This window comes from Pipistrellus hanaki (assembly GCF_964339955.1).
Source record: "Pipistrellus hanaki genome assembly, chromosome: 5".
In the NCBI taxonomy this organism is placed as follows: Eukaryota; Metazoa; Chordata; class Mammalia; order Chiroptera; family Vespertilionidae; genus Pipistrellus; species Pipistrellus hanaki.
The window spans coordinates 78,447,598-78,474,380 of record NC_140507.1 but is presented as its reverse complement, the minus strand read 5'-3'; the positions used below and the strand labels follow the sequence as shown (position 1 = coordinate 78,474,380).

General features: G+C 43.0%; 2 protein-coding genes across 3 annotated transcripts; one reads left to right on the top strand and one right to left on the bottom strand.

Annotated features, from left to right (window-relative positions):
* Positions 1-2,109: 2,109 nt before the first annotated feature.
* LOC311623677 (adhesion G protein-coupled receptor E3-like) lies at positions 2,110-12,932 on the top strand. 2 transcript variants are annotated; one of them, XM_084886053.1, is made up of 6 exons: positions 2,110-2,245; positions 5,430-5,480; positions 7,797-7,919; positions 9,219-9,374; positions 10,544-10,581; positions 12,579-12,932. In XM_084886053.1, exons 1-6 carry the CDS (start codon positions 2,221-2,223, stop codon positions 12,621-12,623), a joined length of 438 nt encoding a protein of 145 aa, XP_084742179.1. In that variant the 5' UTR covers positions 2,110-2,220; the 3' UTR covers positions 12,624-12,932. The 2 variants fall into 2 exon arrangements, with proteins under 2 accessions (XP_084742179.1, XP_084742178.1); XM_084886052.1 differs by having other exon boundaries at positions 12,533-12,932.
* Positions 12,933-15,573: 2,641 nt separating this feature from the next.
* LOC311623373 (olfactory receptor-like protein OLF4) lies at positions 15,574-16,542 on the bottom strand (the record flags this gene model as incomplete). Its single annotated transcript, XM_084885368.1, has 1 exon — positions 15,574-16,542. One exon carries the CDS (start codon positions 16,540-16,542, stop codon positions 15,574-15,576), a length of 969 nt encoding a protein of 322 aa, XP_084741494.1.
* Positions 16,543-26,783: the final 10,241 nt, after the last annotated feature.

The window sequence follows — 26,783 nt, the reverse complement described above, 5'->3', positions numbered from 1 at the left end:
CTTTGTCTCTTGATTGAAATATTTCCCTCAAGAACACAAAAACCGAGGTCCATTTGACCCAGCAATCCCACTTCTGGGGATCTATCCTAAGAAACCCAAAGCACTAATTCATCAGAATACATGCACTCTTATGTTCATTGCAGCATTATTTACAATAGCCAAGATCTAGAAACACCCCAAGTACCCATCAGTAGATGATTGGATAAAAAGCAGTGGTACATTTACACAATGGAATACTACTTGGCCATAAAAAAAAAGATGGAAATCTTACTTTTTGCCACAGCATGGATGGGCCTGGAGAACATTAAGCTAAGTGAAATAAGTCAGCCAGAGAAAGACAAATACCATAATCTCACTTATATATGGAATCTAATAAAATAAATTAATGAGCAAAATAGAAACAGAGGCATGAATACATGGAATGGACTGACAGCTGTTAGATGGCAGGGTGGGAGTACTAGATGAAAGAATGTGAAGGGATTAAGCAATAAAAACATATATATGTAACACAAAGACACAAACAACAATATGGTGGATAGCCAGAAGAAAAGGGGCAGGGGGGAGAGGTGGGTGAAAGTGGACAAAAGGGAGAAAATGGGTATAGAGAGCAGCTTTGCTTGGGGCAATGGGTGCAAGAGACACTGTGCAGATGATGTCTTATTGAATTGTACACTTGAAATCTTATGGTTTTGTGAACCAATGCCATTCAATAAATTCAATTTTTAAAAAAGAAAACAAGTGCAGAAAGACATAGAAAGTAAACAAATAAAAAGCAGAGCCCTGTGCCCTGGCTGGGTGGCTCAGTTGGTTGGAGTATTGTCGCATATATCAAAAGGCTATGAGTGAGATTCCCATACAGGGCACATACATACCTAGGTTGTGTGTTTGATCCCTGGTCAGGGCGCATATGGGAAGCAACCAATCGATGTTTCTCACATCAATGTTTCTCCTTTTCTCCCTCCCCCTTGGTCTCTCTCTAGAATCAACAAAAACATATCCTTGGGTGGGAATCCTATCTAATAAAGAAGGAATATGCTAATTGACTGTCACACCCTCAAATAAGGCGGCACCCACAGCTCCAAGATAGTGGTGCCCAGTCCTCTCAGCCCCCCTGGAGCAGCAGGCACGTGGCACCCGCCCCCAGGCAGGTCCAGCCACTCCGCATGCCTGTCTCTAGAATCCCCCAGCCCCTTAGCCCCCCAGCAGCCCAGAGCCAGCCTGAGGCACAGGCAAGCCTCGAATGGCAGCTGCCCAGTCACCCAGGGCTGGCCCAGGGTGCAGACAAGCCTCGGATGTCGGCTGCCCAGCCACCCAGGGCCAGCCCAAGGGACAACCAAACAACTGAACAAGCAGGCTGTGTGGGGTGACCAGGACAGTATGAAGGTTAGTGAGGGACAACCAAATGACTGAACAGCAGGCTGCATGTGACAACCAGGCCAGCAGGGGAGGGAGAGGGGATTTGGGGGGTAACCAGGCCAGCAGAGGGAGCCATTGGGGACAACCAGGCTGGCAGGGGGCAGTAAGAGGCAACCAAGCTGGCGGGGGGGGGGGGGGGGGGGGGGGGCCGACGACAGTTGGGGGTGAACAAGCTGACAGGGGGGCAGTTGGGGGCGATCAGGCCAGCAGAGGGGGGTAGTTGGAGGTGACCAGGCTGGTAGGGGAGGCATTTTGGGGTGATTAAGCTGGCAGGAGGGGCAGTGAGGGGTGACTAGGCTGGCAGGGGAGTCAGTTGGTGGTGACCAGGCTGGCAGGGTGGGGAGTGGGGGGCAGTTCAGGGCAACCAGGCAGGCAGGCCGATGAGCAATTAGGAGCCAGCAGTTCAGGATTGTGAGAGGGATGTCCAACTGCCGGTCTAGATGAAGTCGGATATCCTCCGAGGGATCCCAGATTGGAGAGGGTGCAGGCTGGACTGAGGGGATCCTCCCCCAAGCACGAATCTTGTGCACTGGGCCTCTAGTTTAAAAAATAAAAAACTGAACTGTGGGTGTGATGGTGAAAAAAGAGAAGTTCCACTTTTCTGAGAACAATTTCCTAAGTCGGTGCATAGAAAATAAACAAATAAAAAACAGAACCATGGTCTGATGGTGAAAAAATGAGAAGTTCATTTTTCTGATAACAATTTCCCTAGTCATTTGACCTTGACACAGGGAAAGTGGTTGGCTTACAGTACACAGTACAGAGCTTTCAGAGCTGGCTGTCAAGGATTACCTGCATGCAGGAATGAGAGGGCCATCACTTCTTCAAGGTATGTGTAACCTTGACCATGACTGTATCTTAACCTATCCCCTTTCAGGAGCTACTCCGTTTAACAATTAACTGTCTTTTCCTTCTTCTCTTTTCTCTGTTTTTCTTTGACCACTCCCCATTCCTCTTAAATTATGGTTTCCTCCTTCACCGCCGTTTTTAAACAATGCTCCCAAATATCCCTAAATTTTTTCTAATGGTCTAATCCAGTGAGTTGTTCATCTTCTTCTATATAGGTTTTGGTTTTTAATTGATATTCTCTCCTTCCTGACAACTTCTTTGGCCTAGCACCGCCCTAACTCGTTCTTTGCCTCTCTTGCTATTCTTTCTCCCCCAATCCTTTTCCTTTTCCTGTACCAAGAATGTTATTAATAACAACCAATATTTTTTAACACTAACCTGCACCTTATATGTATGAACCCATATAATCCTCTCAATAGGCCCAAAAATTGAGAAGTGGGGCAGATACTATTATTATCTCCATCGTACAGATGAGAAAATGGGTAAAAAGAGGTTGTGTTGCTTTGTCAAAAGTCACACGCTTTATAAATGTCAGAGCCAGGATTCTACCCAAGCCACCTGGCTCCAGATCTTTGCTATAATAGTCTTTCCACGGGATTCTGCTTGGGGTTTTCATCTCTTTGTCTATTCCCTCTCCCTGAAGGAATCCCATAACCTTGTGGCTTCAACCACAACTTCTTTGTAGATAGTTTCCCCAACTCTGAAATCCAGTCCCTCCTTCTGGCTCCAGGTCAAAGAACTGCCAACAGCCACAAAATCAATCATAGTTTACATTTATCAAGCACCTGCTTTAGCCTGGCATCAAGCTAAAATTGTTTTCCACTCATTATGACACAGCATCTTCACATTACAGATGTGAAGTGGCATTATGGAAAGGTTATAGACTTAAAGCCTCCTGGTTATTTATTTGCAGAGGGAGAGACACCTCATAAATTCTATCGAAATAATATAGACTACTTGAAAGCAAATGTCATGTTCCCTCTCATGACATCTATAATAATAAAAGCATAATATGCTAATTAGACTGGGCATCCTTCCAGAAGACCTACAGTACGAAGCTGGGGCTGTGAGGGAAGCCCGGGTTCCGGGTGCCAGAGGGAAGTTGGTTCTGGCATCCAGGGAAAGGAAGGCCCAGTATATATATATATTTTTCTTTTGCACAAATTTCATGCACTGGACCTCTAGTCTCACATAGAAGAGATGTCCATTATATATCTGTGGAATTTAATTTAAGTGAGAGAGTATGCAATTTAAATGCAAGAATGCCGAGCAAGATATTTCCTGCTTTGGGGGCAACTGGAGGCAGAGCCCTAGACACTTCTGAGATGGATTATTTGTGACTTTTGATTATCTATGAACTCGCTGCACTTATCACTGGATGTAACAGGTAGTGAAATAAAATGAGCATCCGATCAAGAATTAGAAAAGGATTCTCTTGCAAATAAAATGATAAAATTATAACAGAGACAGCCAGCATTCTGCCCCCCCCCCTTTTTTTTTCTTAAGGCAGCTGGCATTTATGAAGGATTTCTGCCAGACTTTGTGTATTTCCTCATTTATGTTACGTCACAATTCCAGGAATGGCAACACCCAAATTTGCACAACTGACTGGTGTCTGAGCAAATAGCAACTGAGGACCAAAGAGTCAGTGGATGATTTCGAAAGTCTCTTAGAGCTCCGAGATCCTGGCATACTGATGACTTTCCAGAAACTCTAATTTAAGATGCATGCACATATTATTGAGAGTGGTGGTGCTGGTGGGTCAGAAAGAAAACCCTAAAGACTAACCTTGAGGAAATGTGACAGGGCCCAGACTGCTTAAGTTTTAGGAAACTGAGAAACACTTGTCAGCCATATGTTTTACTAGTTGGCTCTGGCCATGAATATTGACAAACAAGGCAGAAATGTTTCAATATGAACCACCAGCGTAGCTCTTTAGTGTGCAGTAGCATAAATTTAGCTCTGGTGAGTACCCTGTTTCCCCGAAAATAAGACAGTGTCTTATATTAAGTTTTTCTCCCAAAGTTGTGCTAGGTCTTATTTTCAGGGGATGTCTTATCTTTCCATGCACTAGGTCTTATTTTCAGAGGATGTCTTATTTTCGGGGAAACACCATAGTAACCTTGCTTGCACCCTGATTATCCCCTAAGGAACTGGGCCCTGCTGATGAGGAGATAAAGAAAACTTAGGAAGATGGCTGCTGAAGGGAAGGCAGGCTGCAAGACAGTGTGTGAGTGAGAGAACAAAAGGAGAGTGTGTGGATATACAGGGAGTGTCTACTTGTGAGTGAGGGAGAGCTATATTCCAAGGGACTGTCGGGGACTGCCGGACCAGGCTCCGCTGATCAGGCAGCCTCCACTGCTGCTGAAATCTCTCCCGTAGTGGCCAGCTCTGCCACAGAGACCACACCGTCTTGAATGGGAGAGTGGCTGTGATCAGAAGCTATCAAAAGGAAGGAATTCTTACCACTTTGCAGCAGCATGGATGGACCTGGAGAGCATTGTGCTAAGTGAAATAAGCCAGTCAGTGAAAGAAAAAATACTTATTTTTGGATAATAAAGAACATTATAACCTGATGAATAAAAAGATATAGACAGAGGCAGTGAAGCAAGGTTGGCATGTTGGAAGCCTAAACTACCTCAGGGCCTGAGTCCACATGAAGGGACAGTAATGCCCAAATAGTTTCCAGCCGCTCCAGCCCCAGACACTTTGCAACTGCAACAAAATAAGAAACCCTGCCCTAATCGGTTTGGCTCAGTGAATAGAACGTTGGCCTGCGAACTCAAGGGTCCCAAGTTCAATTCTGATCAAGGGCATGTACCTTGGTTGCGGGCACATACCCAGTGGGGAGCATGCAGGAGGCAGCTGATCGATGTTTCTAACTCTCTATCCCTCTCCCTTCCTCTCTGTAAAAAAATCAATAAAATACATTTTTTTTAAAAAAGAAAGAAAGAAAGAAACTGGGTGAGTCAAAATCACCCAGTTAGGCTCTTCCCAAATCTCTGGCCCATTGGAATCATAATAAAATGAAGGTTGTTGGTTTTAAGCGGCTACATTTTGTGACGGTTTGTTTTACAGTAATAGGTAACTGATACACAGCGCCTGGAGAACTTCCTGAAACCTTTTCTCAATAGTTTCATGTCTCTCTCTTTTCCCTGTTCCAGGACTCTGCGTTCTGCTGAGTTTGTCAGGAGTCATGATTCAGAAGGCCAACTGTGAGTGCAAAAAGCCTGCCTCTTCCATCGTCAGAGACCAGGGAGGGGGGAGACTAAGAGTGAACCTAGGACGCCCACATCCCCCAACAATCTAGAGAAAAAGAGGCTTGATTGGGGAGAAACAGAGCTTGAGCAGGCTTGCTCCTGTGCTGTTTCTTTCTTAATTGATCATTGTATCAAATTTGTATATATTTTAATTTATCTTTTTATGTTACTTTTATTCGTCTATTTGTTTGCTTTTAGTACCCACAATGTATCCCATGTGGAGATAGAACAATGAATAAAACAAAAGTCTCTTGAAGTAAACACTCAAGTGAGGAGAAGCAGCATGATGTCACCATTTCATTCTGATTATAAGCACATCAACACAAAATGAACACGATCATTTCAGATTAGCTTTAAATCTTTGGAGATCTCACTAGATTATGGTTCAGAAGGTATAGAGTGATGATATGCATTTTTGCTGAGATCCTGAGATTTTTATCCAAGTGATGCATTCTGAGAAGCCAAGCTCTACATAATGGGACCCCGTCGTGTCCTCAGCACAATGCATTAATTCACTCCTCACAATAACCCATTTTACAGATAAGGAAATTGAGGCCCAGAGAGTTCAAGATACTTGTGCAAAAACACACAGGTATTAAGTAGTAAAACCAGAATTGAAACCAGGGTCCCAAGTCTTAATTAACTCATTCTCCTTTTATAAATCCTGCAATGATTTTGAGAATGACACAGTTATCATTAGTTGAAATTTTTTTTGTTAACATTAATTTGTTTAATGCCAACCCCAGTCCTACATCATGCACAGTCTCTACAACTTGGGTTCAGTGATTTTAATATTTTTTAGATTTTTTTAAATTTATATTTTAGATATAGTTGACATACAACATATTAGTTCCAAGTGTACAATTTAATGATTAGACATTTATGAAATCTTGCCATTTGCGATAACCTAGATAGATCTAGAGGGTATTATGCTAAGTGAAATAATCCAGATGGATAAAGGCAAATGTCATATGATCTCACTTATATGTGGAATCTATAAGACAAAATAAATGAACAAACAAAACAGAAACAAGTTCTTAAATACAGAGAACAAACTGATGGTTGCCTCAGAGAAGGGGGCTGGGGAGTGGGAAGGAATAGCTAAAAAAGGAAAAGAGGTTAAGAAGTACAAATTGCCAGTTATAAAAAGTCACAGCGAGTGTGACTCTGGAGCCAGGGTGGCTACTTGATATTCCGCTGCCTCTGCTCATACTGGAAACATGGAAACGTGAAGGCCTCAGCCTCAGCCATGGCTCCAAAGGCAAAGATCGGTACCGATGGCAGCCCCGCCTAATGATGTGACTGGCCCGAGGGCATTTCTCTTGGATTTGGCCACAAACTTGTGGATCTTCTGCTCTGTGTACAGGAACAGGCCCCAAACTCCAGGAAGACAAACACTCCTTTGTTCAGGATGCTGCTCTCTGTCTCTTCATCTGACAGTGACACTGTACAACAGCTCACGTGACATGTTCAGGGTTGAGCCTCACAGTCAGCCAGCCTGAGAGAAAATCCCATCCGTGAACAGAACAACAGCAATCAGGAGAGCCCAAATAACCCACAAAAGGGACACTCCTAGAACATCCAGCTCAGTAGTTCAAGGTGAACTACTGGGTCCCACAGGACATTTACAACAAAAGGTTGCCCCATGAAAACTGAGAGTCATAGCAGTTCCATCTATTACATAGAAACAAACATAATGAGACAACTAAAATGGGGGACAAAGAATTAACCCCCAAATGAAAAAAGGGGATGATAAGTCTTCAGAACAAGAGATAAGTGAAATGGAGGTAAGCAAATTATCAGACACAGAGTTCAGATTAATGCTTATCAGGATGCTCCAAGGAACTACAAAGAACTTAATGGAAACTACAAGGAACTTAGTGGAAACTACATCTGCATGAAAAGGGCATGGAAACCATGAATAAGAACCAGTCTGAAATGAAGAATACTGTATCTGACATCAAAAAATACACTGGAAAGAATTAAAAATAGGCTGGATGAAGCAGTCTCAGGGATGTAAAGTAGAGCATAGGGAATATAATCAACCATATTTTAGGAACTATGTATGGTGTCAAGTGGGTTATCAGAGTGATCACATTGTAAAGTATATAAATAGTATCTCTACTTTTTTTTTATTGTACTGAGATGAGACAAAAGGGAACATGTACAAGTTCCCTCAGTCTTGAGAGGCCCTGTTCAGAGGCAAAGGCAACTAATAACTCAAGAGTTTTTTACCCAGGTGAATCTGACCTGCCTCTCTTCTCCCTGCAGGTGCCTGTCCTCAGTGCCCCCAAAATGCTATATGTGTCAACAACATAGACTGTACCTGCTACCCTGGATACACCTCCCAATCTGGGGAGAAATTCTTCACATACCCCTTGGAGATATGTCAAGGTAAAGGGGTAATTTTCAAATTACCCAGAGTTGGAACTGGAAGGTAGGCAGCATAAGGGCTATGGGGAGGTAACAATAACGTACAATGCTGAAAACTACCACTCAACCTTCACCAAGACACACTTCCATGGAGTCCGCAAAGGGGGAGCTCTTCCAGAACCTAGCTAGACCTCAGTATTGTCCTCTACAACATGGGAGTGATAATGCTGACCTTATGAGGTCGGTAGGAGATTGAATAAGGTAATGAATCTGACAGTACTTCATGGATTATAAAACATTCTATAAATGGTGTGTTTTTTTAAAGTTCAAAAAAGAGAATATGCATGGAAGGCATAGCAAAGAGAGAATAAAAGCTTGGGCAGAAATTTTGCTGATATAAGTTCCTATGGTCCCCTAAGATGCAAAATGCAGTCTTGGCTCAATAATTAAAAGGTCCATCCCCTTTCACCCCTGCCATCACCACACTGCTGCCCGTGTCCATGAGTTCTCTCTTTTTTTGTTGTTGATGTTCAATCCCTTCACCTTCCTACCCTGACTTCAGGTGTCTTGCCTGCTCTTTATCTGAGTCTGTCTTTATTTTGCTTCATAGTTATTTGTTCATTAAATTCCACATATGAGTAAAATCGGGACCCCATTCTTCTGACCACATTTCATTTCAGTTACTTCCTTGGAAGCCCCATTTACAGCCACACTGGGGATTAGTGCTTCAACATATGAACAGAGGGCATACATTCAGTCCATGACAGCAGACATGGTAAATGTCCCACTTAGATGCCGTGGGCATTTGCCATTCCTTTGCACACCAAGTCTGAGACTTTCTCTAGCTACTGAAGACTGCTCAGCCCATGTTTGGGACAGGTGGAAAGGGGACTTAACACTCCCTGGGAGCATTCCCCCATGGTAAAAAGATGACATTTGCTGGATAATTAGCCTATTGCCCTCACTCTTTGCCTGGGTCACTCAGTGTTTGCTCTACACTGCCTCCCAGAGGTACCTAGAGGAATTGAGACCCTGTTATCCACAGTGGAAACTTGCTTGATTTCTCCTTTTTATTTTCTGCCATCCCTGTCCATTTCACCACTTCACCTCCCAAATAAAGTACTTGCACTTGGGTCTGTGTCTCAATGTCAGCTTCTTGGAGAACTCAACCAAAGTCAATGAGGAAAGGCAAGAGCAAGGACAGCCGTTACCTTAACTGATTGTTTTGGAAAGTCAGGATCGACTCTGGTGGAGAGAGCATGTTAGATGCACAATAAATCTTTGCGGAATGAATGACCAAATTTCTCCTTTGTGTTCCAGATATTGATGAATGTAAGCCACCCATTAGTATATATTGTGGACTAAATGCAGAATGCCAGAATGTTCCAGGAAGTTTCTACTGTCGCTGTGACCCTGGATATAAACTCCTCTCTGGGAATACACTGTTCAAGAATTCTAATGAGAACACTTGTCAGAGTAAGAAAACTTTTATCTTCTTGTCCTCCTTCCACATTTTTCATTGAGTCTAACCCCCAGAAAAGATATTTTTTTGTGGTGAGGACAGGGCATGTTTCTATTTCCTGGAAGAAAATATGACTTATTTCATCAGCATAATATCTTCTAGGCCCATCCATGTAATTGCAAATGGCAAGATTTTATTCTTTTATATGACTGAGTGATATTCCAAGGTCTTGCATTCCTAAGTCAAAACCTTCAATGTTACAAGAAAGCTCTCTGCCCTTTTTAGCAAATAGACTCAGCTGAAAACCAAGATATGGACTAGGTATAGGTTTAGCCTCGGTTTGATGGTAACAGGTATGTAAACATCTGCTAGCCTTTCCTCGTCTTCCTAAAGCAGATACGGATGTCCTCCCAATGCACAATTAACCACACAAAGGTCCCATTAACAGCTGATAACCAACAATGGGCACTCCTGTCTCCTTTCTAATTCCCAGACATGCTGAATTTTAAAACTATCCATATAAGCAGAACCCATGGACACAGATATTGGGGGGGTGGGGGGAGGTGAAGGCATGTGCTGGGGTGGGGGGGTGAACGGCCAGGGAGAAATCAATGGGGGGGGAGGGAAAGAAAGGAGACACATGCAATACTTTAAATAATACTAGTAAAGAATTTTTTTTTAAACCTGGGGTATTTAATTTTCTGTTTCCTCAGCCACTTCAGTTATAAAGTCTGGCCAAAACTGACTTACAGAGTTTGGAGTTTCCATTTTTCTGCTTCCTCTATGCCTGTGTATCTCTATTACAGCAACTTTGGCATTTAAATATCCAATACTTTTTTGTGGTCAGTAGCTGTCCTGTGCATTGTAGGGTGTTGAGCAGCATCTCAGGCCTCCCAATCATCACATTCTAGTATCACCCCCTGTTCCAAACTGCACCCACCAAAAATGTCTCTGGCCATTGTCAGTGTCCCCTCAGGGCAAAATCACCCCAGTGGGAAAACTCTGTTCTACACTGTAACAAGGAACTTGGACTCTGATCCCCCAAACAGCAAAGAAGCTTGTCAATGAACATCATTAGTTTGACTTCAGACATTCTACATTCAAGTTGCTCACCTTACCTGCCCACCTCTCCATCCTCTCACTCTCAGTTCCCATGGTAACTTGCCCCTGATGTCTTTTGCAGAGATCACCTCCTCAAACACAACCAAAGGCAATAAAGAGGTGAGTGGAAGCTGAGTCCTGGAACCGAGCCTGGTAACAAATATCTACAAAGTCAAATATTAGCAAATGGCGATGGGTACTAGATATTATGTGTGTACTATATATTATAGATCATATATTGATGCATCATATGCAATATATAATATATTTTAATATATAATGTATGTTAGTTGTAATATAATGTAAGTTCATTATAATTCAATATCGCTAGACAATTTATATTATGTATTGTATAACTATGATATATATATATATATATATATATATATATATATATATATATTATAGTTGACCTTTGAATATGGATACTGACCCCCCCCATGCAATCAAAAATTCCCAAAAACTTAGCTAGTGTTGACAATAAGTCTTACTGATAACATAAATAGTTGACTAACACATATTTTGTATATTATATGTATCATACACTATATTCTTACAATAAAGTAAGCTAGTAGAGAGATAGAAACATCCATCATGAGAGAGAATCATGGATCGGCTCCCTCTTGCAAGTCCCCCACTGGGGATTAAGCCCACAACCCCGACGAAACCGGTTTGACTCAATGGATAGAGCGTTGGCTTGGGGACTGAAGGGTCCCGGGTTCGATTTCGGTCAAGGGCATGTACCTTGGTTGCGGGCACATCCCCAGTGGGGGTGTGCAGGAGGCAGCTGTTAGATGTATCTCTCTCATCGACATTTCTAACTCTCTATCCCTCTCAATTCCTCTCTGTGTAAAAATCAATAAAATATTTAAAAATAAATAAATAAATAAATAAATAAATAAATAAATAGAAAATAATGCTGTAATGAACATAAGGGTACATATGTCTTTTCAAATTAATGTTTTGGATTTTATCAGATAAATACCCAGAATGGAATTGCTGGGTCATATGGTAGTTCTATTTTTAATTTTTTGATAAATCTCCATACTGTAGTCCATAGTGGCTGCAACAATTTACAATGCTACCAACAGTACATTAGGGTTCCCTTTTTTTAGAGACATCTTTTTTTTTTTTTTCTTCATTGATTTTAGGGAGAGAGAGAGAGAGAGAGAAAGAGAGAGAGAGAGAGAGAGAGAGAGAGAGAGAGAGAGAGAGAGAGAGAGAGAGATCAATGTGCAAGAGAAACATCCATTGGCTGCCTCCCATATGCACCCTGATCAAGAACCAAACCCACAATTTATGCATATGCCCTGACCGGGAAACAAACCCACCACCTTTCGGTGTACGAAATGACACTCCAACTGATTCACACCAGCCAAGGCTTAGAGACATGTTTTAAAGTGACAACCCAGAAATTGCACATGTGCCCAAGCCTAACTGCAAGGGAAGTTGGAACAATATGGCCTGTAGTCAGGCAGCATGACCTACGTGAAATTTGAGGGATTCATTCAATTACCAAAAGGAAGAAGGGGAAATGGATATTGTAAGATAGCTAAAAGAGAGAGAGAAACCAAAAAAGTACCTATTAGTAATCAACTCTAAATTTTAATATTTTGGTTAAATAATTCATATCTCTGATAAGGTCTAGTTGAGTAGAATAGACTCATTCCTTCTTCTGCCCTCACCCTGCCCTACTGCAGAGAGAGTGTTCATGCCTTGCCCTCCCAATCTCCAGGCCTCCAGGTACATGCTATCCCTCTCCCTGAAATTCCTTTTCTCAGTCCATAACCTGGCTGGCTTCCTGTCACTCTTCTCTGCCAGAGACTCCATTCGGGTATCACTTACTTCTGGAGGGCCTCCTTAAACAACCTCCATCTGAGTTAATATCCCCTTCCCCATGTGTTTATGGTGGGAGGCTGTGGAGCTAGCAGTTGTAGACAGGGGTTCAAATCCTAGCACCACAGTGGCAAGTGGCATGGGCAAAAGACACAACTTCTCTGTGTTAGAGTTCTCCAGAAACACAGAAGCAATAAGAGGCATAGATATAGACCAAGAGATTTATTACATGGAGTTGGCTCATGTTATTATGGAATGTGACAGGTTCTTATATGTGACAGGTCCCAAGATCTGCAGTTGGCAAACTGGAGACCCAGAAGAGCTGATGGGAGAGTTCCAGGGACCTGAGAACCAGGAGAGCAGAGCCTGAAGGCTTGAAATATAGGAAGAGCTGATGTTTCAGTTCAAGTCTGAAGATGAAAACTAATGTCCTAGCTCAAGGCCCCTGGGTAGTCAGGCAGAAGGAAATTCCCTGTTACTTAAAATATTTTTTCTATTCAGGCCCCCAACTGGCTGGATGAGGCCCACCCACATGAGGGAGGGTAATCCACTTTGCTCTGTCTCCCCATTCAAATATTAACTTCATCCAGAAACACCTAGAATGATGCTTGACCAAATATGTGTGTTCCCCATGAAAGTGAACAACAGAGGTCTCAGATTTTCCTCTTACAAAACTATGAATTCCTTGGTCAGTAAGTGTAGTTTTTCCCATAGGGGAAGTAAGATTCTGGATGAGTCTTTTAGTTAAACACACACACACACACACACACACACACTCACACACACATTTGATACTATATATGCCACACAAGAAAAATTATTCTAAAAAATCCATGTTGTCTTATTATGTTAATGGGATTTTCCAAATATTTCTGATCCATGATGGAAATAAAATTGGGAAGCTAAAAAAACAACAAACTGTGGGATATCAGAGAGAGAAGAAAGTTTAATAAAGTGAGTTACTGAAATTGAATACAGAAGTTAAGGTGAACCAGGCCCGGAGCAGCAGCTGCCAGGCTGGGAGCAGCCAGGTCCGGAGCAGCCGGGTCTGGTGTGGCCAGGCCCGGAGCAGCGGCTGCCAGGCTGGGAGCGGCCAGGCCCAGAGCAACACCTGCCAGGCTGGGAGCGGCCAGGCCCGGAGCAGCTGGGTCTGGTGCGGCCAGGCCCGGAGCAGCGACTGCCAGGCTGGGAGCGGCCAGGCCCGGAGCAGCCAGGTCTTGTGCGGCCAGGCCCGGAGCAGCAGCTGCCAGGCTGGGAGCGGCCAGGCCCGGAGCAGCAGCTGCCAGGCTGGGAGCGGCCAGGCCCGGAGCAGCCGGGTCTTGTGCGGCCAGGCCAGGAGCAGTGGCTGCCAGGCTGGGAGCAGCCAGGCCCGGAGCAGCGGCTGCCAGGCTGGGAGCGGCCAGGCCCGGAGAAGCGGCTGCCAGGCTGGGAGCGGCCAGGCCCAGAGCAACAGCTGCCAGGCTGGGAGCGGCCAGGCCCGGAGCAGCTGGGTCTGGTGCGGCCAGGCCCGGAGCAGCGACTGCCAGGCTGGGAGCGGCCAGGCCCGGAGCAGCCGCGTCTGGTGCGGCCAGGCCCGGAGCAGCAGCTGCCAGGCTGGGAGAGGCCAGGCCCGGAGCAGCAGCTGCCAGGCTGGGAGCGGCCAGGCCCGGAGCAGCCGGGTCTGGTGCGGCCAGGCCCGGAGCAGCGGCTGCCAGGCTGGGAGCGGCCAGGCCCGGAGCAGCGGCTGCCAGGCTGGGAGCGGCCAGGCCCGGAGCAGCCGGGTCTGGTGCGGCCAGGCCAGGAGCAGTGGCTGCCAGGCTGGGAGCAGCCAGGCCCGGAGCAGCGGCTGACAGGCTGGGAGCGGCCAGGCCCGGAGCGGCCGGGACCGGAGCAACCGGTCCCAGAGCAGCCGGGTCGGGTGCGGCCAGGCCTGTAGCAGCAACAGCCAAGTCCAGAGCAACTAGGTCGGGAGCGGCAGTTGTGGAACGAACCAGAGCAGCAGACCCGGAGCAGCTGGTTGTGGAACGAACCAGAGCAACAGAGGCCAGGCCTGGAGCAGCCAGGCCCGAAACAGCTTGCTCCTCGCCTGTACCTGCCCACGGCTGCCTCTCAGACATGGCTGGAAACTTTTGCGGGAACTTGAGGGTCTGCTGAATCAAGTGATGAAGGCTTAGATCTGGATGTGTTGAGTTAGTATAGCGCTGGGGTGTTGATCTGTGAGTGCCTTGGGTGGGGCCTGGATGAGGCTGGTTGACCTATTTGAAAATGTCTTTTGTGTGAAGTGTATCATTGGGCATGTGGAGGTATTATTGATATGAGAAAATGCTAAGTAACAGATTTACTATCTGAAAAGGGATTTACTATCGGGGAAAGGGAGGGAGGAAGAGACTGAACATAAACTGTGCACCTATGGATGAGGACAATGGGGGATGGGGAGGGGGCAGAGGGTGGGGTGGGAACCTGGTGGAGGGAGGAAGAAATGAGGAACCTTTGTAATAATATGAACAATAAAGATTGATTTAAAAAAAAAAAAAAGAAGTTAAGGTGAAAGAAATGGAAATTCTAGGAAATGAATAGAAAGAGAAGGCTCTACTTCCACACTCTGAAAATAATTATAGTATCTGATTCCGAGCCTTTTAAAAAAAATGAATCCAAAGACACACTTTATTCCTACCTTTCATGCAATTTGTAACAAGAGTGAATAGCTCAAGTTCTCTTATTTGCAAAGCTATATCTATAGTCATAAATGGATTTGAGCATTGCTGGAAAAATATAGATTATTTTCATGTGAAAAATATCAGTTTAAGAAGACATACTAGTATGCTGGTAAGTAAGTCAAAATGCATTAAAATCATGGCATTTTTATTACGACAGATTCCCACCCTGTTTTTAAACTAATACTAACTTAATAATCTGTCCAATGATAACCACTATCTAGATGTGTTAATTTTCAACCTGTTTATAAATCATTTTTAATCATTGTAAATGCAGATTACTGGGCCCTTCTGGAGTGGGACTCAGAAGCTGCATTCTATTTTTAAAAACATCTTTATTGTTGAAAGTATTAGATATGTCTCCCTTTTTCGCCCATTGATCCTTTCCAGCCCACCCCCGTCCCCTGCCCAGGCGTTTACTACCTTATTGTCTGTGTCCAAGGGTTATGCATATATGCACACAAGTTCTTTGGTTGATCTCTTCCTACCCACTCAGCCCCCTCCCTACTCCCTGCCTTCGTTCTGAGATTGGACAATCTGTCCCATGCTTCTATGTCTGATTCTGAGACTTTGACCTCTGCCATCAGGAGTGCGTCTTCAGTCTTAGGACAACTGGCCTGCTTGTAGTTTCCTTCACAAAGAATGTCTTCAGAGCCTGTTTGATGTCCTTGTTCCTGAGACTGTAGATGAAGGGGTTCAGCATGGGTGTGACCACAGTGTACATCACCGAGGCTGTTTCACTTGAATGTGAGCTCTGAATAGCAGCAGAGCTGAGGTACACGCCTAGCGTTGTACAATAAAATAAGGAGACAACCGAGAGGTGAGACGCACAGGTAGAAAATGCTTTGTACTTCCCCTGCGCTGATGACATGCCACGTATGCAGGACACTATCTTAGAATATGAGTAAAGGATCCCAGCGAAAGGACCACCACCAAGCAGGACAGCTGCAAAATACATCACCATGTTATTAAGGAAGGTATCTGAGCAGGCAAGTTGGATCATCTGATTGAGTTCACAGATAAAGTGGGGGATTTCCAAGTTTGCACAGAAGGACAGCTTCAACGCCATTAAGCATTGTAACAAGGAATTCAGGACACTCAGGATCCAGCACATCAGAACCAGCAGTCCACAGAGCCGGGGGTTCATGATGACCATGTAGTGCAGGGGGTGGCAGATGGCCACAAAACGGTCATAGGCCATCACAGTCAGGAGAAAAACGTCCAACACTGAAAAGAGTATAAGAAAATAAATCTGTGTGATGCATCCTGCATAGCTGATGGATTTGTTTTGTGTCTGGACGTTTGCAAGCATCTTGGGGATGGTGGTGGTGGTGAAACAGATGTCTACCAAGGACAGGTTGGAGAGGAAGAAGTACATGGGCGTGTGGAGGTGGGAGTCAGAGCTGACTGCCAGGATGATGAGCAGGTTTCCCAACACAGTAATCAGGTACATGGAGAGGAAAAGCCCAAATATGAGGGGCTGCAGTTCTGGGTCCTCTGAAAATCCCAGGAGAAAAAATTCTGAAATTTGTGTATCATTCCTTGGTGGCATATGGTGGAGGTGACTACTAGGAGAGAGGGAAATAATATGACTAATTCACAAAAACCATGTATTACATATTTGAAATGCTACCATTTTTATTTGTAGAGAAATAATTAATTTAACATATTTGTGTATGAATCTGGTCTCCTTTTGGGAAAAGTTCCATGCCACCTGTGATATGAAGCTTTGCATCAATCATAATTTATCCTTAAGGTATTATGTATTCTACAGTTTTAATGAGACATTTTTCATGTAGTTCAGGAATAGAAATTGAGTGCTGACCATGTTTTTGGCACTGTCCTGGCTGTATGTATAGGGTGCTGAAGAACAAAAGTTTCTACAGTTCAATGATGGAGATGATCCCTGGCCCTGGGTCAGAGTAGGTGTGGAAGGCAATGAATTGGTGTGTCTCTCTCACAGGGATGTTTTTCACCCACTCCCTTCTCAAAATCAATGGAAAAAATATCCTCATGTGAAGATTAACTACCAGTATATATATAACATTTGAGATGATGACAGGTGTTATGAAGAAAAGGAAAGCAGGTATAAAGAAATGAATAAGGTGTTTTATTTTTCATGGGTGTTTAGGCAAGACCTACAAACAAGATGTCATTTTTTTTTCTTTTAAATATATTTTATTGATTTTTTACAGAGAGGAAGGGAGAGGGAGAGAGAGTTAGAAACATAGATGAGAGAGAAACACCAATCAGCTACCTCTCATACACTCCCTACTGGGGATGAGCCCACAACCAAGGTATAAGCCCTTGACTGGAATCGAACCTGGGACCCTTCAATCCGCAGGCTGATACTCTATCCACTGAGTCAAACCTGTTAGCATTAGGACAACAAGATGTCATTTATGAAGAGACCTCAAGTAAGAGAGGGAAATGCAAGGTTCAGTGGGAAAGCGTGTGCTGGGCAGAGGGAAGGGCCAGAGTAAAGATCCTGAGGAAGATGTTTGTTTAATGTTCAGCCAAAAAAAGAAACCAGAGTTGGAGGTGAATGAGCATGAGGAAGAGAATGAGAGAAGGTGTGAGAAAAGTTGAGACCTCTCTGCTATTGTTAAAACCTCAGGCACAGGGACTTCATTGTTCACACTGTCTCTTGCACTTTGTTGCAAATGTGCCCCATGGATGCAAACAGATCCCCCCTTAGTACCTTCTCTTGATCGAGCTCTGGCTCCTGTATTGTTAGAGTTACCTCGAAATATATGATCCCTAGTCCTCCTGTTTTTAGGACTGCGCTCTCTCTCTTCTCTCTCTCTCTCTCTCTCTCTCTCTCTCTCTCTCTCTCCCTCCCTCCCTCCCTCCCTCCCTCCCTCCCTCCCTCCCCCACCCTCTCTCTCTCTCTCTCTCACACACACACACACACACACACACACACACACACACACACACACTATAACATGGTTATATTATTTCCATGTCTTTCTCAGACTGATTTGACAAGGAGTGGCTGGAACCCACGTTGGCCAGATTGTTCACGTGTATACTGTAGAAATGGTTTCTAGCAATTCCAATTTGTATCCCTCCCATCTATACTAATAAAAGAGTAATATGCTAATTAGACCGGGAGATCTTCCAGAAGAACTTCCTGACAAAGCCATGGTGGCAGAGCCAAGGCAAAGGCGGTTAGGGGTAGTTGGGGGTGATTAGGCTGGTGGGGGGGGGGCAGTTAGAGGCAAGCAGGCCAGTAAGGGGGGCAGTTGGGGCAATCAAGCCAGCAGGGGGGCAGTTGGGGGCAATTAGGCAGGGTGGGGAGGACAGTTGGGGCGATCAGGCCAGCAGGCAGAATGGTTAGGGGCAATCAGACAGGCAGGCAGGTGAGCAGTTAGGAGCCAGCAGTCCTGGATTGTGAGAGGGATGCCCCAGATTGTAGAGGGTGCAGCCTGGGCTGAGGGACACCCCTCAACTCTCCACTGCACAAATTTTGTGCACCAGGCCACTAGTAGACAAATAAATGTGGGCTCCATATGGGGATGGCCATTTTTCTGTGGTGTATTTAAACAAAGATTTAAAAAATCTGTTTATATTCTGACTATTGTAAATAATGCTGCAATGAACACAGGGTGGCCATATCTTTTTGAATTAGTGTTTTTATTTTTTTTCGGATAAATACCAGAAGTAGCATTGCTGGGAGTCCATTGATAAAAATGGATAATGAATGTGGCACACACACACACACACACACACACACACACACAGTGGGGCAAAAGTAGATTTACAGTTCACATGGAAAATAATACAAAAATTAAAATGTAATAATACAAGAACAAACTCTGTGTTCTGTGTACTCACAACTATAAACCTACTTTTGCTCTACCTGTTATATACACTATAGAATATTACTCAGCAATAAAAAGAATGAAACCTTGCTATTTGCAACAACATGGGACAGGGCTAGGGAGCATTATGCTAAGTGAAATAAGTCAGAGAGAGAAAGATAGAGAAATACCATATAATTTCACTTACATGTAGAATCTTAAACAAAACAAAATAAATGAACAACACAAACAAAGCAATAACAAACTCATAGATAAGGAATAAACAGTTGAAGGTGAGGGAATGGGTGAAAAAGGTGAAGGGGAATACGAGGAACAATTATAAAATAAATAAATCATGTATATGTATTGTATAGCACAAAGAATATAGTTAATAATATCTTAACAACTTTGCACAGTGACAGATGGGCACTAGACTTATTGTGGTGACCACATTATAAGTATATAACTGTTGAATCACTATGTTGTACACCTGAAGTTAATATGATATTGTATGCTAACCATACTTTAATAAAGAATAAACCATAAAATAATAGTTGTAATTGTATACAAATTCTGTTGAATAAACAGAGTGAGAGGAAAAGGAATGAAATGAAACGAGGAGTTAAAAATGATCTAATAAGCTCAGGGGTGAGAAAGAAAAATCTTCGTTGGTTCTGGCAGCATTTGAACCCTAAACACATTCCCCGGATGCCCAGCTAAATAATGAGAGCACAAAAAGAAACTTGTCTAAAAGACAAAAGAGGTAACATCTTTATGGTGTCACTTTACATATTGTATACCCAGAGCAAAGGGATAAACCAATACTTCACAGAAGAAAATATCAAGGGGAACATTTTAAATACCAAGCATTGAAGACTTGGTTTTTCTGGACCTATTTCATAATTATTTGACCAGTTCACTTTTATATGGTCTGAGGGAGGATGAGCCCCTTTCTTCTTTTTCTGATGTGGCACCTTTTCTATTATTTCTTGGGCTTTGGGTTTTGATCTTTTTTGTGACAAACCCAGTGGGCACACTCTGGTCCTGGTCCAGTCTTTATCTAACATGCAAAACCTTGCCAGACCATGCTTTATAAATCCTGCCACACCACGACAATTTTTACATTGAATAGCTTTCTTCATATGATTCTTCCTGAGGACATTATTTTAAGCACACATTTATTTCATTGTTCTCTGCCCTCACTGTTATACTGCATGATCAAAAGAGCAGCATAACCAATGGACACAGATACTAGGGGGGTGAGGGCGTGTGCTAGGATGTAGGGGAAATCCAGGGGGAGAGGGGAGGTCAATAGAGGAAAAAGGAGACATATGCTCTACTATTTTTTTAATACTTTTAAACAATTAAAAAAAAAAGACCAGGGACTTCCCCTGCTTTGTTCACATTTTGAGTTTTTCACAAAGGTATGTGCATGGATACACACTTATATAGAAACAAAACATGGAAAGAAAAAAGGGGTAATAAGCCAGGTTAAAATGAATAGTTTCATAACAAGAATAATTGAATGAAGAACCAAATATTAACTGAAAGAAGACATAATTTAAAGATATCAACATGGGTTAATAATTAAATAGTAAATGTAGAAGAATATAATACGTAATGTTCCTAGAATGTTCTGGCACAGAGCAGATGCTCAGTTATTATTTATTTAATGATTCTGGAATTAGGTCTCAATGTATGTGAACATTTACCATATGGCAAAGCTTGTCTTTCAATTTAATACTTAGTCTTCCTCTTTGACTTTTAATTATTTTTTCTCATGTGAATACCCAGCGTGAGAGAAGATGCTGCAATGTGCGTCTCACCAACTGCTGTTGCAAGGTACCATCTCCCTGCACTGGCCAGGGTCTTTTCAATAAATACAAAACATGCTCCAACATACTTCACCTTGGAAATTTAACACAAACACTCTCACGTCACTGCATTGCCATCCACATCTACTCTCTACTTCTTTCTCCCGGAACAGCAGAACTCCTCAGATATATTTTCATTTTACTGCAATCATTTTATGCATCTCACTCATTCTACAGTGACATCTGACTGGACTCCCATTCCCAGCACCTAATTGTCAACTGTGGGCCCTGTATTGCTGATTCAAAGAGAAACATCCTTATTAACATATTAAGTAAATTAAGAGTAAATTAGTTAATTAATGGGCTTGGCTGATTAGGGTCACAGTGACTCAGGTAAAAGCTGCCAGTTTCCTTCCTGTCTGTCCCTTTCCTGATGCACCTAATGGGCTCCCAGACTCACCTGGATGGGTCTCTGAGAGGAAGTTCTCCGTGTGGAACACTGAGTTGCTCGCTGGACGGCTGATGATGAGACTGAGGATCTGTCCCCACACGAGACAGCAGGAAGGAGTGAAGCATCAGTTCCTGATAGAGCTTAGGAATCAAAAGCAACAGCCATGTGCTGTTCCCAGCATCGCACAAGCTGAGGACTGCACAGGGGAGGTATTTACAGCTCTCTCTATGCCTGCTCTTCAGGCACATTTCCCTTGTGTTATTCCAACTGCTAAGCACATGATTTCCCCGTAGGCCTGTGGAATAAACAGAAGGGAAATTTTCCTAATGATTCTCTGATCCTAAGGGACCAGGTTAGGAGTCAAGTAAATTTAGTTTTTATTTTCCCTTGCTTTCCATAGAGGCTCCCAATGCTGCAGTTGTGCTTGCCAGCAGTGAGCCTGGCTTTTGGATGCTTCTGTGTTAAACATCTGCCCCTGGTGGTCAGTGCACATCATAGGGACTGGTGGACCGGTCCTAACAGTCACTAGGGCTTTTATTTTTATTTTTTTAAAATATTATATTGATTGTTATAGAGAGGAAGGGACAGGGATAGAGAGTTAGAAACATTGATGAGAGAGGAACATCCATCAGTTGCCTCCTGCACACCCCCCCACCTGGAATTTGTCCACAACCAAGGTACATACCCTTTACCGAAACCAAACCTGGGACTCTTCAATCCACAGGCCAATGTTCTATCCACTGAGCCAAACCAGTTAGGGCCACTTAGGCTTTTATATATGTAGATGTTAATTATGAGATATATGTAGATATTCTTTTGCCATATAACCTGCACTTGGCATCTTATAAGCATAATTTTATTTAAGGTTTGAAAAATCCACTCTATCAGATAGTTCTATTATGAACTCTATTCCCCTTTGCAGAAATGGGGCTTGAAGGGGTTTAGTGATCTGCTCAAAGTTACAAGATGAGTAAGGGATGGGCCTTGATTGAATTCTGTAACGTAGCTTTCAGTTTTCAAACTCTGGACCAGTAATTCTCAATCTGAGGTGATTTTGCCCAAGGGGATATTTGTCAATGTCTAGAGAGAGGCCACTGAACATCTATAATACCAAATACAAATGTTGTATTGGAAATTCAGCGAGCTGAGCAGAAGATGCTATAATCAGAGAGTCGAATTTGGAGTCTTTATTTCAAAAGCCAGTGGACTTGGGTGTCTCAAATTCTCATGACCCCAAGTGAACTTAGGGGTTAGTTTATAAAGGCAAAAACCAAAAAACACCCTATGTGCTGGGATAGGGGCAGTGTGCTTAACAGATATCTTGCATAAAGCTGGTAGCCTTGAGCACAGCTCAGATAACCAGAAGACATTTGGTATGGGAGGAACTGTTGGGGAGCGAACACGAGTAAATGACTGGACTGTAGTCCAGACCAAATTAAAATTTAGGGAGCCTTTAATAACCAGCTGGCTGACTGCTCTCTCCATGCAGTGAGCCCTGAGAGCAGCCCTGACCCTTTGTGTCCGACCGTATTTAAATCCATTCACTGAGAGAGAATCCAAGATGGCTGCTCGGGTAGACACCTAGCCGCAACCGCATGCAACAATTTCAATAAAATACAACTAAAATATAAAATGGACATTACCCAGAACTACAGGAAAGTCAACTGACTGGAAATTCTACAACGAGAAGCAAGGAGAAAACCAGAAGGAGGCGCGGAGGAGCTGTAAAAGCCCAAGGTACGGAGACACGCGGCGCGCGCGGAGAGGACGGAGCCGGAGAGGAGGGAGGCCGAGTGCCTGGCTGGCGTTCCCAAGCGGGAAGGAGATAAACACTCCGACTGTGCTGGGCCCCCAACTGCTCTGAACCCCCATTCTAGGCCAGACCCTGGGGACCCAGGCTCATCCAGAGGGAGCTGGGCTGTAAGGCAGTACTCGGGGAAGCAGCGAAAGGAGGTCCCAGAGGCGCGCAGACAGCGCGCAGAGAAGGGCCGGCCGGCTGTGCCGTAGGACTGCCCTGGCGGGAAGGAGACAGGCTCCAGACTGCTCTGAACGCCACCTCCAACTCCACTTCCAACTGAACTGAACCCCAGTTTCGGGCCCATTGCGGGAGAGCTTACACTGTTTGGTAGCAGGCGAAAATCGAGGGCACCTTTCTCTCAGAGGCGCTTGCAACAAGTACTGAAGGACCCTGAGTCTCAGGAGTCGCATAGGGCGGGGCTGACGGAAGCCAAGGCTGTAGGCTCCACCCTGAAACCCCGCCCCATCAGGAAAGCTGCCTGCGAAAATGCCTAAACCAAATAGATCACAAACGAAAGAAATGGAGGACAAAAAGAGACTGGATATAGAGTTCAAAACCACACTTATAGGGTTTTTCAAGAGACTCCTAGAAAAGGCCGATAAAATAAATGAGACCTATGAGGATATGAAAAGGGTTCAACAAGAAATGCTAAGGGATCAACAAGAAATAAAGAATACATTGTCTGAAATAAAAAATATTCTACAGACTCCTAAAAACAGAATAGAAGATCGCAAGAATCAAGTCAAAGATTTGGAACATAAAGAGCCAGAAGACACTCCTCTGCAGAAGCTAGAAGGCAAGAGAATCCAGAAAATTGAAGATAATGTAAGAAACCTCTGGGACAACTTCAAACGATCCAACATCAGAATCATGGGGGTCCCAGAAGATGAGAGAGAGCAAGATATCGAAAACATACTGAAAGAAATAGTGACAGAAAACTTCCCCCACCTGGGGAAAGAATTGGACTTACAAGTCCAGGAAGCACACAGAACTCCAAATAAGAGGAATCCAAAGAGGACCACACCAAGACAAATCATAATTAAGATTCCAAGAGCAAAGGACAAAGAGAGAATATTAAAAGCAGCAAGAGCTAAGCAGGTGGTTACCTATAAAGGAGCACCTATACGATTGTCAGCTGATTTCTCAACAGAAACCATGCAGGCCAGACGGGAATGGCAAGAAATATTCAGGGTGATGAATAGCAAGAACCTACAGCCAAAAATACTCTACCCAGCAAAGCTATCACTCAGAATCGAAGGTCAGATAAAGAGCTTCACTAATAAAAAAAAGCTAAAGGAGTTCATCACCACCAAACCAGAATTATATGAACTGCTGAAGGGGGTTCTTTCAGAAGAGAAAGTAAATAAAGATAAAAATTATGAACAACAAATACGTAACTATCAACAAGTGAATCTAAAAACCAAGGAAATTAAAAAAAAAATCTGATGAACAATAGTAACTGTTGAATATAATAGAATCAGAGGTATGGAAGGGGAGTGAACTGATGATTCTTGGGGAAAAGGGGAGAGGGGAATGTGGGAAGAGACTGAACATAAACTGTGCACCTATGGATGAGGACAATGGGGAGTGGGGAAAGGGCAGAGGGTGGGGTGGGAAGGGGGGGGGGAAGGAACACTTGTAATAATATGAACAATAAAAATTTATTTAAAAAAAAAAATAAATAAAAACATGTTAAAACAAACAAACAAAAAAAAAATCCATTCACTGCATCCTGTTTTTGCAGAGCAAATAATTTAAAACAATTTAAAACAAAGCAGTAACTTAAGTAACATCAGCATGTAATTTACAGGGTCCTGGCGCCTGGTGGAGTAAGTAATTGCATTCTGTTACCAGGAAAGTTGACAGTGATCTATCCTGTAAGGTTCACTGGCATCCTGTTCTCAAGAAAACTGACAATAGTTTATCCTGTAAGGCTATTTTGTTAGGTGCAGCTGGGATTTATGGCCAAGTCAACTAGGAGGAAGCATGCTCAAAAATTCTCACTCTAACAGCACCAAGGTCGGACCAGATCCCCATGCCAGCAGAGTGGCTTGCAGGACCAGATAATTAAGAGGCTAATAAGAATGTGCATTGTTCTTTTAATTTGCATCCCTTTGATGATTAGTGACTTTGAGCATTTTTTCATATGTCTCTTGGCTATTTGTATGTCTGCTTTGGACACGTCTCCTTCTCTCCTCCTCCTCTTTCTCTTCCTCTTCCTTCTTTTTCTCCTTCTTCTAATAGTCCTTTAGCATTTATTGCAGTGCTGATTTGGAAGTAATAAACTCTTTTATCTTTTTTTTTTCTTTCCTGTGAAGCTCTTTATTTTACCTTCAATTTTGAATTATAGTCTTGTTGAATAGAGTAGTCTTGGATGCAGTCTCTTGTTTTTCATTACTTTGTATACTTCATGCCATTCCCTTCTGGCCTGAGGTGTTTCTATTGATAAATCAGCTGACAGTGTAATGGGAGCTCCCTTGTATGTAACTTTCTGTCTCTTTCTTGCAGTGTTTAAGGTTCTTTTTAAATCTCGCCGAAACCGGTTTGGCTCCATGGATAGAGCGTCAGCCTGTCGACTGAATGGTCCCAGGTTTGATTCCGGTCAAGGGCATGTATCTTGGTTGCGGGCACATCCCCAGTAGGAGGTGTGCAAGAGGCAGCTGATCGATGATCCTCTCTCATTGATGTTTCTAGCTCTCTATCCCTCTCTCTTCCTCTCTGTACAAAAATCAATAAAATATATTAAAAAAAGATTCTTTTTAAATCTTTAATATTTGCCGTTTTAATTCTGATGTGCAAAGGTGTGGTTCTGTTGGGGTTCACCTTGATTGGGACTCCCAGTATTTCTTGAACTTGAGTGACTTTTTCTTCTGCAAATAGGGAAGTTCACTGCAATTATTTCTTTAAACAGGCTCTTTATTTCTTATTTGGATTCTTCTCCTTCTGGTATCCATATGATGCAAACATTGTTATGGTTCATGTGGTCTCAAAGCTCCCTTCGACTCTTCTGCTTTTTATTTTTTTCTCTAATTGCTGCTCTGAATAGGTGTTTTATTTTTTCTACCCTGTCTTCTAATTTTGTCCCCTGCTTCTTCCAGCCTACTGTTGAATCTGTTCAGGTGTTCATTGTTTTAGCTATGTCATTCTTTATTTGCATTTGAATCTTATTCATGTTGGTGTATTTCTCATTCATCTCCTTATAATTCTCATTAAGTTGCTTGTAGTCTCACTAAGTGGTTTGAGCACCCTTATAACCATTACTTTTTTTTAAATTAAGGTATTATATGTGTAATAACCATTACTTTTGTAAAAAAATATTTATTTTTTACAATATACAATAAAAATCTATTACCAGGTTGTAGATACAAAATAATTAACCATTTACATGCAATAAACTTTAGTATGTCAAGAAAAAATGATTTTAAATATAATAACATTACCAAAACTGTATTAACACAGTATAATATTACAAAAGTTATAGGACATATTAAAAATCTGCAAATAACAGGATTACTTCTATTCTATTCTATTTTATTTTAAAAATATATTTTATTGATTTTTTACAGAAAGGAAGGGAGAGGGATAGAGATAGAAAGAGAGCTAGAAACATCAATGAGAGAGAAACATCAATCAGCTGCCTCCTGCACACCCTCTACTGGGGATGTGCCCATAACCAAGGTACATGCCCTTGACTGGAATCCAACCTGGGACCTTTCAGTCCGCAGGCCGATGCTCTATCCACTGAGCCAAACTGGTTTCAGCAACTTCTATTATATTCTAAAATGTTTTTTTTTTCTCTGATTCTATTTTTGTTCATTAATTTATGTTTCTCATTATATTCCACAAATGAGTGAGATCATGTGACATTTATCTTTTTTCTGACTGGCTTATTTCACTTAGCATAATGCAGTCCAGCTCTGTCCA

Coding starts and splice junctions, on each gene's coding strand:
- LOC311623677 (XM_084886052.1), top strand. CDS start 2,221: ATGAGAGGGCCATCACTTCTTCAAG. Junction 2,246..5,429: donor AGGGCCATCACTTCTTCAAG/GTATGTGTAACC, acceptor TCCCTGTTCCAG/GACTCTGCGTTCTGCTGAGT. Junction 10,582..12,532: donor CAACCAAAGGCAATAAAGAG/GTGAGTGGAAGC, acceptor TATTACATGGAG/TTGGCTCATGTTATTATGGA.